General features: G+C 44.8%; 1 protein-coding gene across 1 annotated transcript; it reads right to left on the bottom strand.

Moving 5' to 3' along the window:
* CCNB1 (cyclin B1) lies at positions 4,729–14,875 on the bottom strand. Its single transcript, NM_001170768.1, is given in 9 exon segments — positions 4,729–5,441; positions 5,882–5,992; positions 6,912–7,052; positions 7,339–7,575; positions 7,767–7,925; positions 11,566–11,748; positions 13,674–13,850; positions 13,944–14,114; positions 14,723–14,875. Coding segments are annotated over 9 exon segments (1,308 nt in total). The 5' UTR covers positions 14,744–14,875; the 3' UTR covers positions 4,729–5,333.

Below are 15,313 nucleotides of genomic sequence, written 5' to 3'. Positions count from 1 at the left end.
TGCTGGGCTAAGGGGGCACTCGGCGGCATCTGGCAGCCGCGGTCTGGAGTGGAGAACTCCAACATAAGTGCTCTTGCAACACTGGCTCTGAGATAGCCAATTGGTTGTTCTTGTTTTTGTCTTTTTAGGGCCGAACTTGTGGCAAATGGAAGTTTCCAGGCTACGGGTTGAATTGGAGCTGAAGCTGCCAGCCTACACCACAGTCATGCCAGACCGCAGAGACACATCTTCAATCTACTCCACAGCTTGCAGCAACACCGGATCCTGAGCCAGACCAGGGATGGAACCCGCATCCTCATGGATACTAGTCGAGTTGTTAACCCGCTGAGCCACAACAGGAACTCTGGGATAGCCGTTTTTGACCCCTCTTAGTACTCCCCTTCCATCCCCAGCCTTGGATGATGGGTGTGTGGGCCAGACTAGGAGAGAGAAGCATCCGAGTAGAGATTTGTTTGTCCAGGCCCCTCATTTGGCAGAGAAACGAGTGGCCCAAGATCAAAGATACCCACTACCCTCTAGGAGTCAATGCAGACTTCCAATCTGAAATTCAGCTGTCAGTAAGATTCGAACTCGGTTACAGAGTTGGGTACCCCCAAGGGTCAATTTGGTGATGCAACAGATTTCAGTTGCCCTTTCCTAGCTGAGTAGTGACTGGGTAATGGAGAAAATGCAGAACGTATAAATGCCTGATTGGTTTGTAGTTTTTCAATGTGGTCAGTCATGTAAGGGACAGGGTTCTTGCAGCACAAGCACAATAGCTCAGACCTCTTTGAATGAGAGCACGGAGCATTCCCTTCTATAACTAGTTTCCCTTGAGTTATTCACAGAACACTCCCCTTTCTTCCTCTCTATTATCAAAATACAGGTCCTGATAAAAGATTCAAAAGCCACAGGAGGATGTAAAATGTGGCCACTACTCCCAAAACTCATGGAGGAGCATTTTGCTTCGTTTTTTCTTTCACACAAAAATGATCCTCTTCTTTCATCTAACTGCTTTATCCAGGATGTCCTCCCGATTTTCACATCAGTCCCACCCTTTTGGGCAACTGCTTATCAGTGACCAAATTTGGAGCAAGAGTATGCAGTGGTTCTCCAATCAGAATCATGGGAAGAACTAGTTAATACAGATTGCTATGTGCCTCTCCAAGCTACTGATTCTGATTTGCTTTTCTAACAAATTCCCAAGTGATGTTGCTGTTGCTGTTGGGGGATGACATTTTGAGAAACAATGTAACTGAAGGTTATAAAAATGAATTAAATATACCAGATGGAGGGGTTCCCGTCCTGGCTCAGTGGTTAACGAATCCAACTAGGAACCATACATGAGGTTGCGGTTCGATCCCTGGACTCGCTCAATGGGTTAAGGATCCGTCATTGCAGTGCGCTGTGGTGTAGGTTACAGACGTGGCTCGGATCCTGCGTTGCTGTGGGTGTGGTGTAGGCCAGCAGCTACAGCTCCGATTCAACCCCTAGCATGGGAACCTCCATATGCCCCAGGAGAGGCCCCAGAGAAGGCAAAAAGACAAAAGAAAAAAAAAGAAAAAAAGTCGTAGCATTCAGACAATGAGACACCTACATCGAATGTTTTCACTGACGTGTGGAATCTGAAAAAGGGACAGACTGAACTTTTTTGCAGAACAGATATTGACTCACAGACTTTGAAAAGCTTATGATCTCCAAAGGAGACAGTTTGGGGGGTGGAAGGATATGCTTAGGTTGTGGGATGGAAATCATATAAAATTGGATTGTGATGATCATTGTACAACTACAAATGTAATAAATTCATTGAGTAATTAAAAAAAGATGTCTGACCAAAAAAGAAACTTACTTAGAAAATAAGCAGTAAAATAAACTCCAGATAAAAAAGGACTATAAGGAGTTCCTGTTGTGATGCAGAGGAAATGAATCTGATTAGTATCCATGAGGATGCAGGTTCAATCCCTGGCATCACTTGGTGGGTTAAGGATCTGGAGTTGTGGTGAGCTGTGGTATAGGTTGCAGACGTGGCTTGAATCCTGCACTGCTGTGGCTGTGTTGTAGGTAGGCAGCTACAGCTCCAGTTTGACCCCTAGCCTGGGAACTTTCATATGCCACAGGTACATTCCTAAAACACAAAACACTACAAAAAAATTCCAGGAGTTCCTGTCGTGGTGCAGTGGTTAACGAATCCGACTAGGAACCATGAGGTTGCGGGTTCGGTCCCTGCCCTTGCTCAGTGGGTTAACGATCCGGCGTTGCCGTGAGCTGTGGTGTAGGTTGCAGACGCGGCTTGACTCCCGCGTTGCTGTGGCTCTGGTGTAGGCCAGCGGCTACAGCTCCAGACTAGACCCCTAGCCTGGGAACCTCCATATGCCGCAGAAGCGGCCCAAAGAAATAGCAAAAAAAAAAAAAAAAATTTCCAACTTAAGCAGAAATTGATGAAAAAGAGAACTTTAGAAACAAGCTGTCTCAGAGGAATAAGTTTATATAAAGGTTTTTTTTTAACTAAAAATATTTTAAGCTTTTAAATTAGACTAGAAAATGACTAAAAGAAAACTGGTGAGAATTAACGTATAAAAGCTAAAACTACCAAATAAAATAGAAAAGATAATACCAAAAAAAATTATTTATTTATTTATTTATTGTCTTTTCCAGGGCCACTCCCATGGCATATGGAGATTCCCAGGCTGGGGGTCTAATTGGAGCTGTAGCTGCCGGCCTACCCCAGAGCCACAGCAACACAGGATCCAAGCAGCGTCTTCGACCTACACCACAACTCACAGCAACCCTGGATCCTTAACCCACGGAGCAAGGCCAGGTATCGAACCCACAACCTCATGGTTCCTAGTCGGATTTGTTAACCACCGAGCTGTGATGGGAACTCCTACATGTTGTTAAATGGACCAAAATTTATTCAACTAGTGGGCTCAAGTGTAAATCAAAACCGTACACAAGAGGATTTTTTTTTTTTTCTTTTTAGGGCTGCACCTGCAACATATGATTGTTCCCAGGCTAGGGGTTCAAATGGAGCTGCAGTCACCAGCCTGCACCACAACTCTGAGCCTCATCTTCCACCAACATTACAACCCACGGCAACACTGGATCCTTAACACACTGAGGCCAGGGACTGAACTGCATCTTCATGAAATACTAGTTGGGTTTGTAACCTGATGAGCCACAACAGGAACTCCAAAACCAGCACTTTTTGTATATTTGTGTGTGTGTGTGTGTTTTGTCTTTTTAGGGCTGCACCCACAGCACATGGAGGTTCCCAGGTTAGGGGTCTAATTGGAGCTGTTGCTGCCGGCCAGCAGAGCCACAGCAACTTGGAGTCTGAGCCACATCTGCGATCTACATACACCACAGCTCATGGCAATGGGGGATCCTTAACCCACTGAGGGCCAGGGATCGAACCTGCAACCTCATGGTTCCTAGTTGGATTCATTTCTGCTGCGCCACTATGGGAACTCCACTTTTTGTACGTTTATTGCAGTGACATTGAAATAATCAACTAGCGGTACCTGCCAAAACACAGACTGTCTGGAGAAACCAGTGTACATTAAAAAAAAAAAAAAAAAAAAAGCAAGCATGGGTATTCCCATTGTGGTCTGGCATGTAACAAACCTTACTAGTATCCATGATATGTGGGTTCAATCACTGGCCCTGCTAGGGATCTGGTGTTGCTTTGAGCTGTGGTATAGGTTGGAGACTCAGTTTGGATCTGGCGTGGCTGTGGCTGTGGCTCAGATTTGAATCCTAGCATGGGAATTTCCATATGCTGCAGGTCAGGCCCTAAAATGCAACAAAAGAGCATGGGGTGTGACATTTAAACAGTATTGTCCATAGGAGCAAAGAAAAAACAATCTAAACATAAACAGGGGAATGGTTAAATACATTATAACATATTCATACTATGGACTATAATGCGCAAATACAGGTAATGCCTGTCCATGTTGAAAAGAATTGCTAACTATATAGAATGATCCCATTTTTTCTTTCTTTCTTTCTTTTTTTTTTTTTTTTGCTTTTTAGGGCTGCACCCATGGCATACAGATGTTCCCAGGCTAGGGGTCTAATCAGAGTTACAGCTGCCAGCCTACACCACAGCCACAGCAATGCAGGATCTAAGCCTTGTCTGCGACCTATACCACAACTCACGTCAACACCAGGACCTTAACCCATTGAGTGAGGTCAGGGATCGAACCTGCAACCTCATGGTTCCTAGTTCAATTCCCTTCGGATGCGCCATGACGGTAACTCCAGAATGATCCCGTTTTTAAACACCCTCTCCATAACAATTTATATGCACATCTACATTTAGAAGAGTTATGGACAGATACATCCCAAACTCTTACATATTTTTCAGTTGAATAGGATTGAGATGTAGGAAAGTTGGCGGGGGGGGGGGGGGGCAATAAATAAACTTTTGTTGTTGTTGTTGTTGTTTTTGGTTTTTTTTTTTTTTTTTTTTTTGTCTTTTTGCTATTTCTTGGGCTGCTCCCGCAGCATATGGAGGTTCCCAGGCTAGGGGTCTAATCGGAGCTGTGGCCGCCAGCCTACACCAGAGCCACAGCAACGCAGGATCCGAGCCACGTCTGCAACCTACACCACAGCTCACGGCAACGCCGGATCGTTAACCCACTGAGCAAGGGCAGGGACCGAACCCGCAACCTCATGGTTCCTAGTCGGATTCGTTAACTGCTGCGCCACGACGGGAACTCCCAATAAACTTTTTCAGATACTTTCATATTTGTTCTAAGGATTGTTTTATTTTTCTTAACCAATAAACAAAAAGTAAATTAGGTTTTGAATATAAATTAAAATTCTCATTTTTCCAAGTGAAAAAGTTGATACTAAAGTTGATAATTTAAGAAAGTGGTACAAGTAGATTATTTAGGATTATGACTGCAGCCACCAGAGGAAATATAAAACAAGGGGACTAGGATTGAGACGGTAGACTCTTCCTTGTGTAGAACTAGGTAGCAGATTCTCTCAAGATGACTGAGCTTACATACAGTGTAACATATAAAGATATTAAATGGCTTCAAGACTATATGAACTCATATTAATTAAGTTATGCCAAGTACATAAAACAAGAAGAGCCAATTGTATATATTAGTTGGGTTCCCAGGTAACTGAAAACAGTTTTCATTTTTTAAAAAACATTCTCCACTGTACCTTTAAGACAACTTTTAAGTTATCCTCAAGTGGGAAATAGCCACATTCAAATGAGTTAAGAAGTAAAAAGGACTACAAACTTTATTAAAAGTAAATAAGTGTAACATATAATATGTACAGATGGCACATGGTGCCAATTTTATTTGTAGATATTATAGTATTCCGAAGTTCACAAGTTACACCTTTGCCACAGCCTTGGCTAAATCTTGAACTAGTGCTGAATTCAGCTGGGCTAGAGTGCTGATCTTAGCATGCTTAGATGTGGCATACTTGTTCTTGATAGTCTGGAATGGAAAAACACAGTAATTAATGAAGGAAAAGAGGAAAACCTTATAAGAATCCATGGTACAAATAGTCACTTAAAACCATCAACTCCTTAAAAATCAGCTTATGAATTGTCGGGCCATCAAGTCTTTTTTTTTTTTTTTTACAGCTGCACTTGCAGCATACAGAAGTTTCCAGGCTAGGGGCTAAATTGGCGCTGTAGCCACTGGCCTATACCACAGCCACAACAACGTGGGATCCGAGCCACATCTGCGACCTACACCACAGCTCATGGCAATGCGGGATCCTTAACCTGCTGAGCGAGACCAGGGATCGAACCTGCGTCCTCCTCATGGATGCTAGTCAGATTCGTTTCCACTGAGCCACAGCGGGAACTCCAGGCATCAAGTCTTAATGATTTTCACTTTTCCCCCAACACTCTACAGTGCCACTGACTTACCATGTGCTTTGTAAGCCCTCGATTCACCACGACGATATTCTTAGCCAAGTGTTGCATAACCACAAGAAGGGATTCTTCAGTGTATGACAGGTAATGCTGTAGAGTTGGTGTCTAAGACAACAAAAGTTAAGGTTGAAAATGCTCATCAATGATGGTTTTCATAAAACCTCTAGATGTTACTCAAAAATAGGATAGAGAGGAAGATACTGTGTGACTGATTATAACTGAAATTTAAGACAAGCTTAAGACCCCTTTTTCCCCAGGTACTCTCCTTTCATGCTTTCCCTGGGATCCTGTGCTCAAACCTACTTACATTTTTTAAATTGCTGACTTGTCCACCCCAAAGCTAAACCCCAAGTTCCTCGGAGCTGACTTTCTCATTGATAATTCTATTGCTAGGGTCTAGAGTATCACATGGCACACAGGAGAAATGCTTGTTGTTTTTTTTTTGGTCTTTTTTTGTCTTTTGTTGTTGTTGTTGTTGCTATTTCTTGGGCCGCTCTCGCGGCATATGGAGATTCCCAGGCTAGGGGTTGAATCGGAGCTGTAGCCACCGGCCTACACCAGAGCCACAGCAATGCGGGATCCGAGCCGCGTCTGTGACCTACACCACAGCTCACGGCAACGCCGGATCGTTAACCCACTGAGCAAGGGCAGGGACCGAACCCGCGACCTCATGGTTCCTAGTCAGATTCGTTAACCACTGCGCCACGACGGGAACTCCAGAAATGCTTGTTTAATCAATGAATATGAATAAACTTCTGCTATGTCATTTCACCTGCTTGAGTTTCTCCATCTGTAAGGAGTAGCAACTGCTCTGCTTTTCCCAGAGGGGTATAGAAAGATGAGATTAGGTAATGAAATGGAAGCAAGCTATGAAGATATCACAAACTTGATTTTAAAACCTTCCCTCAGTAGATGCCATATTTAGGAACCAAGTGAATTGTCCTTTAATAGAAACAGGTCTGTATTCAGTAAATACTACAATTTAAAAGCTTGGCGTGACCTTAGTTTGTGGGACAGAGCTTACCCATTCACCATTATCAAGAATCTTCAGGGATAGGCAAAAAGCTCCTGCTGCGATCTGAGAAGGAGGAAAGTGCACCATATCGTAGTCCAACATAGTTAGCTCCATCAGATATTTGGCCAAAGTATGTAACTCAACATCAACCTGGAACAAAACCCACGGGGTCACTGAGCTCGTCTGAGAATTTTGCATTGGCAGTAACTATGGGGTATGCCCATAACTTTTAACTGTAAATGTTTGTCTCTCAACTCAAATGCAATTGCCTATGAAAAACTTTAATATTACCACAACAGCCTGATTGGAAATAAAGACCATCTTTAACCCTTCCCCACGTAGTTAGATACATAGTACAAGGCAGTTGAGTTAGATCTCATTGGTCAGCAGTATTCCCCAATGTACCATACTAAAATTTTCAATTTTTACTCTGTACCTCTCCAATCTTGGATGCTCTCCGAAGAAAATGCAGGGGTAGAGGGCGACCCAGACAAAAATTTAATGCTCTTAGAATCTTCATTTCCATCTGCCTGATTTGGTACTTAGTGTAAGTATTGTCAGTCACAAAGGCAAAGTCACCAATTTCTGGAGGGTACATTTCTTCATATTTGCTGGCAATAAACATGGCAGTGACACCAACCAGTTGGAGCATCTTCTTGGGCACACAATTATCCTGCAATGGGAACCTCAATTGGATGAATAAGTAACATGCATTTGAAAAGGAGGCACAGCGCAATGGAGAAAGACACTCCCACACTAAAATTTCAACTCCCAAGACAGATTTTAGCTGAAAAAGTTTGTTTCTTATGACTTATAGCTAGGACCCTCGAAGAGAGATCTCTCAGTTGCTGAATTTATGCTCACCTGCATGAACCGATCAATAATGGAAACTGTCATGTACATGGTCTCCTGTAGTAACCTGAATTTCATCTGAACCTGCACTAGCCAGTCAATTAGGATGGCTCTCATGTTTCCAGTGACTTCACGACCCAGTAGGTATTTTGGTCTAACTGCTTGTTCTTCCTGCAAAAGAAGTGCGGATTATCCTTAGAAGCAAGACTCCACGTGACATTTCTTTTTTCCTTTCTTTTTTTTTTTTTGTCTTTTTGCTATTTCTTTGGCCGCTCCCGCGGCATATGGAGGTTCCCAGGCTAGGGGTCGGAATCGGATCTGTGGCCACCAGCCTACGCCAGAGCCACAGCAACGCAGGATCCGAGCCGCGTCTGCAACCTACACCACAGCTCAGGGCAACGCCGGATCATTACCCCCCTGAGCAAGGGCAGGGACCGAACCCGCAACCTCATGGTTCCTAGTCGGATTCGTTAACCACTGCGCCATGACGGGAACTCCCCACATGACATTTCTGACCAGAAATGTCCCCTCAGAGTAGCTCTAAAACATTTAGGATCGCTAACAGTTCTTTTTTATTATTTTGTTTTGTTTTTATCTTTTTTAGGCCTGTACCCACAGCATGTGGAAGTTGCTAGGCTAGGGGTTGAATCGGAGCTGCAACCGCCAGCCTACGCCATAGCCACAGCAACGAGGGATCCAAGCGATCTCTGTGACCTACACTGCGGCTCACCACAACGCTGGATCCTTTAACCCACAGAGCAAAGCCAGGGCTCAAAACTGTGTCCTGGAGTTCCCGTCGTGGCTCAGTGGTTAACGATCCGGCGTTGCCGTGAGCTGTGGTGTAGGTTGCAGATGCGGCTCAGATCCCAAGTTGCTGTGGCTTTGGCGCAGGTCAGTGGCTACAGCTCCGATTCGACCCCTAGCCTGGGAACCTCCATATGCCAAGGGAGCGGCCCAAAGAAATAGCAAAAAGACAAAAAAAAAAAAAAAAAAAAAAAAAAAACTGTGTCCTCATGGATACTAGTCAGGTTCGTTACTGCTGAGCCACAACAGGAAATCCCTCTAGTGATTGGATTATTCATACAGTCATTGCAAACAGCTCTTTTGCTGAGGAAGAAATAAAGCAAACATTCAACAGGACAATGTGACAGGTTTTCACAATGGCAGATCTTACTATGTCCATTTCACCACTACTGGCCCATACCTTGTCCCCACTTCTTCCCTAATAAAGATACCATAGTATCACCTCATATCTTTTCACTTAAGACTCTAAATCCAGAACCTGAAGTAGAAGAAAATAGCAACAGCTCCCAGATCAGCTGGAACCAATATGCTACCACTCTGGCTCCAGGGTTTAAACCCCCAAAAACCCATAAATAAGAGTGAACCATCAAAACCCAGCTTATGCATCTGCTGAACCCACTCCTCTGAAGTTAGAACATTAAACTTTAAAAACAAGGGAGGGAGTTCCCATTGTGGCTCAGCAGTAATGAATCTAACTAGTATCCATGAGGATGTGGGTTCAATCCTTGGGCTCACTCAGGGGGTTAAGGTTTTGGCATTGCCATAAGCTGTTGGATAGGTCACAGACACGGCTCAGATCTGGGATTGCTGTGGGCTGTGGTGTGGGCCAGCAGCTGCAGCTCCAATTTGACCCCTAGCCTGGCAACATCCATATGCAGCATGTGTGGCCCGAAAAAGCAAAAACAAGGGAGAAGAGGAAGTTCCCCACCTGGCTCAGCAGTAACAAACCCAACTAGTGTCCATGAGGACGCAGGTTCAATACCTGGCCTTGCTCACTGGATTAAGGATCTGGCATTGCCATGAGCTGTGGTATAGGTAGCAGACACAACTCAAATCCCATGTTGCTGTGGCTGTGGTATAAGTCTGGCAGCTACAGCTCCAACTGGACCCCTAGCCTAGGAACTTCCATATACCATGGGTGCGGCCCTAAAAAGACCAAAAAAGGAAAAAAAGTGGAGAGGAGAAGAAAAAATCCAGAGCAGAAGTCTTCTTGCAGGACAATCCTATAGAAAATTGGAGACACCCAAAAGAATCAGGCCAGGAGTTCCCATAGTGGCTCAGTGGTTAACGAATCCAACTAGGAACCATGAAGTAGTTGTGGGTTCGATCCGTGACCTTGCTAAGTGGGTTAAGGATCCGGCGTTGCCGTGAACTGTGGTGTAGGTTGCAGACGTGGCTCGGATCCCTCGTTGGGCTGGCTCTGGCGTAGGCCGGTGGCTACAGCTCCGATTCGACCCCTAGCCTGGGAAAAAAACAAAAACAAACCAGGCCAAAGCCCAAAGACATTAACGATGCCACTAGAATAAAATGCATTATAAACAAGCAGTTTGGATGCATCTGGTAACTGTATAACTTATGTTGTTAACATACAGAATGCCTCCTTTTTTTTGAGAGGAAAGGGCAAAGGACACTAATAGAAAGTTTGAGAAATGGGCTGAAATGGCAAAAAGTCCAAAAATTTAGTTTTTGAGTATATTCTTCTTAGATGCAAAGAACAACTTCCATTATGGCACATGCTCATAAGCCACACTGATCCAAGATGCCTTTTGGCTATAGTTTTTCAGCATCTCTATTATCATGTACCTTCAGCCTGTTAGCCTCCTTAAACCCAAATTTGGGACTCACCCACCCCAAACTGTGATGGATATTATCATTCAATCTGACTTTCTTTACAAAAGCCATGGCACTCAGCAGAAATGAATCTGATTAGTATCCATGAGGACGCAGGTTCGATCCCTGGCTTTGCTCAGTGGGTTAAGAATCCAGTGTTGTCATGAGCTGTGGTGTAGGTCGCAGACACATCTGGGACCTGGTGTTGCTGTGACTGTGGCATAGGCCAGCGGCTATAGCTCCTTTTCAACCCTTAGCCTGGGAACCTCCGTATGTTGGGGGTGCAGCCCAAAAAAAACAAAAGAAAGAAAGAAAGAGACAAAAAATTAAAGCATGGTATTACCCACTCACTTGAACTTTCCCTGATCAAAATGGGGTGCAGCCCAAAAAAAAACAAAAGAAAGAAAGAAAGAGACAAAAAATTAAAGCATGGTATTACCCACTCACTTGAACTTTCCCTGATCACCAGCTTGTTTATTTTTGGTGTTTCATTAAGAATTTAAAAGTGGAACCTACTTTTAAGAAATGATTACACGGGGAGTTCCCGTCGTGGTGCAGTGGTTAACGAATCCAACTAGGAACCATGAGGTTGCGGGTTCAGTCCCTGCCCTTGCTCAGTGGGTTAATGATGCGGCGTTGCCGTGAGCTGTGGTGTAGGTTGCAGACGCGGCTCGGATCCCGCGTTGCTGTGGCTCTGGCGTAGGCCGGTGGCTACAGCTCGGATTCAACCCCTAGCCTGGGAACCTCCATATGCCGCGGGAGCGGCCCAAGAAATAGCAACAACAACAACAACAACAACAACAACAAAAGAAATGATTAAATGGTTTTTTTTTTTTTTTTTTTGTCTTTTGTCTTTTTAGGGCTGTACCTGTGGCATATGGAGGTTCCCAGGATAGGGGTCGAACTGGAGCTGTAGCTGCCAGCCTACACCACAGTCACAGCAGCGGGATCTGAGCCGAATCTTCGACCTACACCATAGCTCATGGCAATGCAATTCCCAACCCACTGGGCAAGGCCAGGGATGGAACCCGCAACCTCATCGTTCCTAGTCGGATTCGTTAACCACTGAGCCACAATGGGAATGCCTAGAAATGCTTAAACTGTTAATGGAGTATCTCTTTGATAAAGCTAGATGCAGCTTAGACAAAAAACAAAGATTCTGTACTACTATACTGACCTCAAGTTGTCTCAGATAATCATAGATATCTTTCACATATTCACTACAAAGGTTTGGATCCCCTCCATCTTCTGCATCCACATCATTCACTGCAAGAATTACATCAGAGAAAGCCTGACACAAATATTCTTCTGCAGGGGCACAGCCAGATGTTTCCATGGGGCTTGGAGAGGGAGTATCAACCTGAAACAGATTTTGAAACAACAGTTAAGAAGAGCACACGGTCTGCGAATAAAGGTCAGATAACTGGTACCAACTCAAAAGACTACCTGCTGAATAGATATACAATTCATTTAGCTTTTCAAATTTATTCAGTGTATCTTCAGGAAATAATAGGAAAAGTAAAATGCCAACTTAGGCTGAGCCAATTTAGAGGCAGCAGCTAAACAGTTACAACAGAGAGGAAGCAAATTCATATTCAAGACTTTCCTCCAAATAAAACTGGTAAGTAATGGATCTGTTTAGCGATGTCATGTGAAGTTAATCCAAGTGAATATGTTAATCCTTAGTCTTTATTTCAAATTATGGACTGTTTCCCACTGCCCAAAAGAACACAAGTTCTGTTCTGACTACTAAGGATTAACTGACTTGTTATCACAAACCATTTTCCTCAAGCTCCAGTTACCCTGTGGTCCAAACATTGACTGAGCACTTTCTTCAAATCAAGCCCTGTGCTAGACACTGGCTTTATGATGTCCTCAAGAAGCTTTGAATTTAGAAAAAGTAAATGGGAGTTCCCGTCGAGGCTCAGTGGTTAACGAATCTGACTAGGAACCATGAGGTTGAGGGTTCGATCCCTGCCCTTGCTCAGTGGGTTAACGATCCGGTGTTGCTGTGAGCTGTGGTGTAGGTTGCAGATGCGGCTCAGATCCAGCGTTGCTGTGGCCCTGGTGTAGGCCAGTGGCTTCAGCTCCGATTAGACCCCTAGCCTGGGAACTTCCATATGCCGCGGGAGTGGCCCAAGAAATGGCAAAAAGACAAAAGACAAAAAACAAAAAACAAAACAAAGAAGTAAATGAAGTAAAGAGACTGATTCTGGGAACAAGAGTAGGGTGGGGGAAGTTAAGATGGGGATGGGGGAAGTTAAAGAAAGCTTTGGGTGTTGATGCTTGAGCTGTTATGAAGGATGAAAAGGTTATCAGTTACATGAAAGAGGGTGGGAAAAGTATTCTTGTAAGTGGGGAAGCAAAGGTTAGAATCACTATGGGACTTTTAAATGAAAGCTCAGGTCATGAGGTATGGTCAATTAAAGAGTGGGGGAAAAAAAAAAGGAACAAATGAAAACCACAAAAAAAATCCCATAAAACAAAGACTGTGCATGCTACAGTTTTCTGTGCTGTGTCCAGAAGGTCAATATTAAATCCACAGCCTCAGTCACATCCCCTTCCCTTAGACATACAATGAGGCTGAATGACTTTAACAGACCATTTCCCAACCAGCTTTAAGGAGATATTAAAAATTAGTACTTAAGAATGCAATTCATTGCAATTTCAGCCAAGCAGCCTCTTCTAGATGAAATATTTTTCCCTCACAGAAGAAGATACATTTAATATCTGATATTTAATAAAAAGTTCTTGGTGTTGAGGCCAAGTGTTAAGCCATCTTCTTACCCTGCTCTCTGAAGAGCTACATTTTCTGCTTTACACATTTATATATTTCGGTGTTGGCTTATTATTATTTGGTGGCCACATTAGGGAGTAAACAAAAAGGACTTAAAGAGAACAATCTGTGCTTCAGTCAACATATTCTGGTCAGAGATGACTGGTACCTTAAAGACAGCAAAATCTTTGGTCCCTGCAGCTACCACTCAATACCGTAAACAAAGGAGGGGTAGTAAAACAAAGCAATTAAAAGCACAGTTTCTGAAGCCAGATAGGCTGGGTTTGAACCCAATTCTGTCATTGACTAGATGTGACTAGAAGAATACCAGTGCTGAGTATACTATTAACGTGAGCTAATGCATGTACAGTGCTTAGCAGAACCTACTTCCTGTTAAGTACTATATAAATGTTACTATTACTACTATTTGTTCAAATGCTATTCCATACTTGAATAAAATGAAAGGAAACAAACAATCAACAGACTCTAAAATGGTCCAGAAAGTTTACCAAAATAGGTTCAGGGGAAAGTTTCTCTCCTTTAACAGGCTCAGGTTCTGGTTCAGGCTCCAGTTCAGGCTCGGGCTCCCTCTCTGGCTGGGGCTCTAATACAGGTACAGGAGCCTTTTCCAGAGGTTTCGGTAGTTTTTTAGCAACAACTTTTCCAGCAGCTAAAGTTTTTGCTTCCTGTGGATGAAAAGGAGAGAATGGATTGTTTCTCCACCAAGAGCCACAGCTGGAAGGGAGACACTCACAGAATAGTTGAATCAGCATAGTTACCTTTTTCAGAGGCAGTTTGGCCTGTGGCTGTTCACTGACTTTGTTACCGATGTCTCCAAGAGCAGTTCTTGGCCTCAGTCCGGGCTTAGAGGTTGCAGCAGAGGCCACAGGCACGCGCTTTGCGCCTGCCATACTGATCTTCGCCTTATTTTCAGCATTAATTTTCGTGTTCTGTAAGAAGCAAGACGAGTCTGGGAGTTGGCCCCGCCACGTTAAAATAAGTCAAGGGTTAAAGCGGGGCAAAAAAAAAAAACAACAAAAAAAACTGCGGCCCTCAGAAGGAAAGCCGACTGTGAATGGGTTCCCAGGGGAAACCGGGGTTCCAGGGTCTACGCTAAGCTTATGACAAGTCAGTTTTCTCCTGGAACCTCTCCGTTCACCTATTGAGGGATTACGTGCTCAGTCCCCGCCGGACCTAAAATACCATGGAAATCGAAAAAGCCTTCAATTGCAGGCACCTTCCCTTTCCCTCAGGGAAGAAGATTGCGCAATTGGTGGGAGCCCACTCGGGTCCTCCAACACCTTTTACAAAAGGTTTCCGGTCTACCCTCCATCTGCCCCCTCCCCCCAATTAGTCCAAGGCCCATCCGCTTCTCTTTTGCACCTTTCTCTCTCCGTCCGTCTGCCCCCCAAACTCTCCCAGTATGTTAGGGGCCCACCGACCGCCTTCCTCCTCTCCAAATTCGCTCCCACCGTGGGGGAACTCCAGCAGGGGAAACAGGGAGAGGAGACCCAGGAGTCAGGAGAGCCGCGTTTGTTCACCAACCGCAGCAGCTCACCCTGGTGATCCGGAGCGCCATGACTTCCTCTGTACCAGGCCAGGCAGCAGCTCAGAGGGGAGAAGCAGAGCACTGGAGCCCCGACCAGCCGGGGACCTTGAAGCCACCACTAGCTAACAGCCGTTCCTCCGCAGCACGCCGGGAGGAATCCGGCCCCGCCTCGGGTTTAAACCCCGCACCGCTCCCTCCTTATTGGCCTGTTCGTGGCACTCGCTCACTTCCCATTGGCGGCGGCCAGTTCCTCCGAAAATGCGTTTCCAAGGCGATCCCGCGAAGAAGTTCGGGCGGGGGCGGGGCCAGGCCGTCACGTGGTCTGACTCGGCGCCTGCGCCCTGGGGCAGCCGCTACTGCCACCTGATGAAGGGAGGGTTCTCTTTGCCCCACACCTGGAGCAGTGAACTTGTAAGCGACTAAAGTTAGCTGAGACAAGTCACAGCGGCCTTGGGAAAGGAAGAGTGGAGCTCCTTGTTTGACGTGAGGGGCAGTTATGGCTTTAGTCCTACTTGTTAAACACACTTTCCTCTCCTAGAGTGGCTTGTAGCAGGAAATACTTTTATATATACATTCTTTTTTCGTTTGTTCATTCCAACA

This window comes from Sus scrofa, chromosome 16, assembly GCF_000003025.6.
Source record: "Sus scrofa isolate TJ Tabasco breed Duroc chromosome 16, Sscrofa11.1, whole genome shotgun sequence".
NCBI classification, from domain to species: Eukaryota; Metazoa; Chordata; class Mammalia; order Artiodactyla; family Suidae; genus Sus; species Sus scrofa.
Note: the sequence above shows the minus strand (reverse complement) of the source record. Positions and strands in the feature narration are given on the sequence as shown.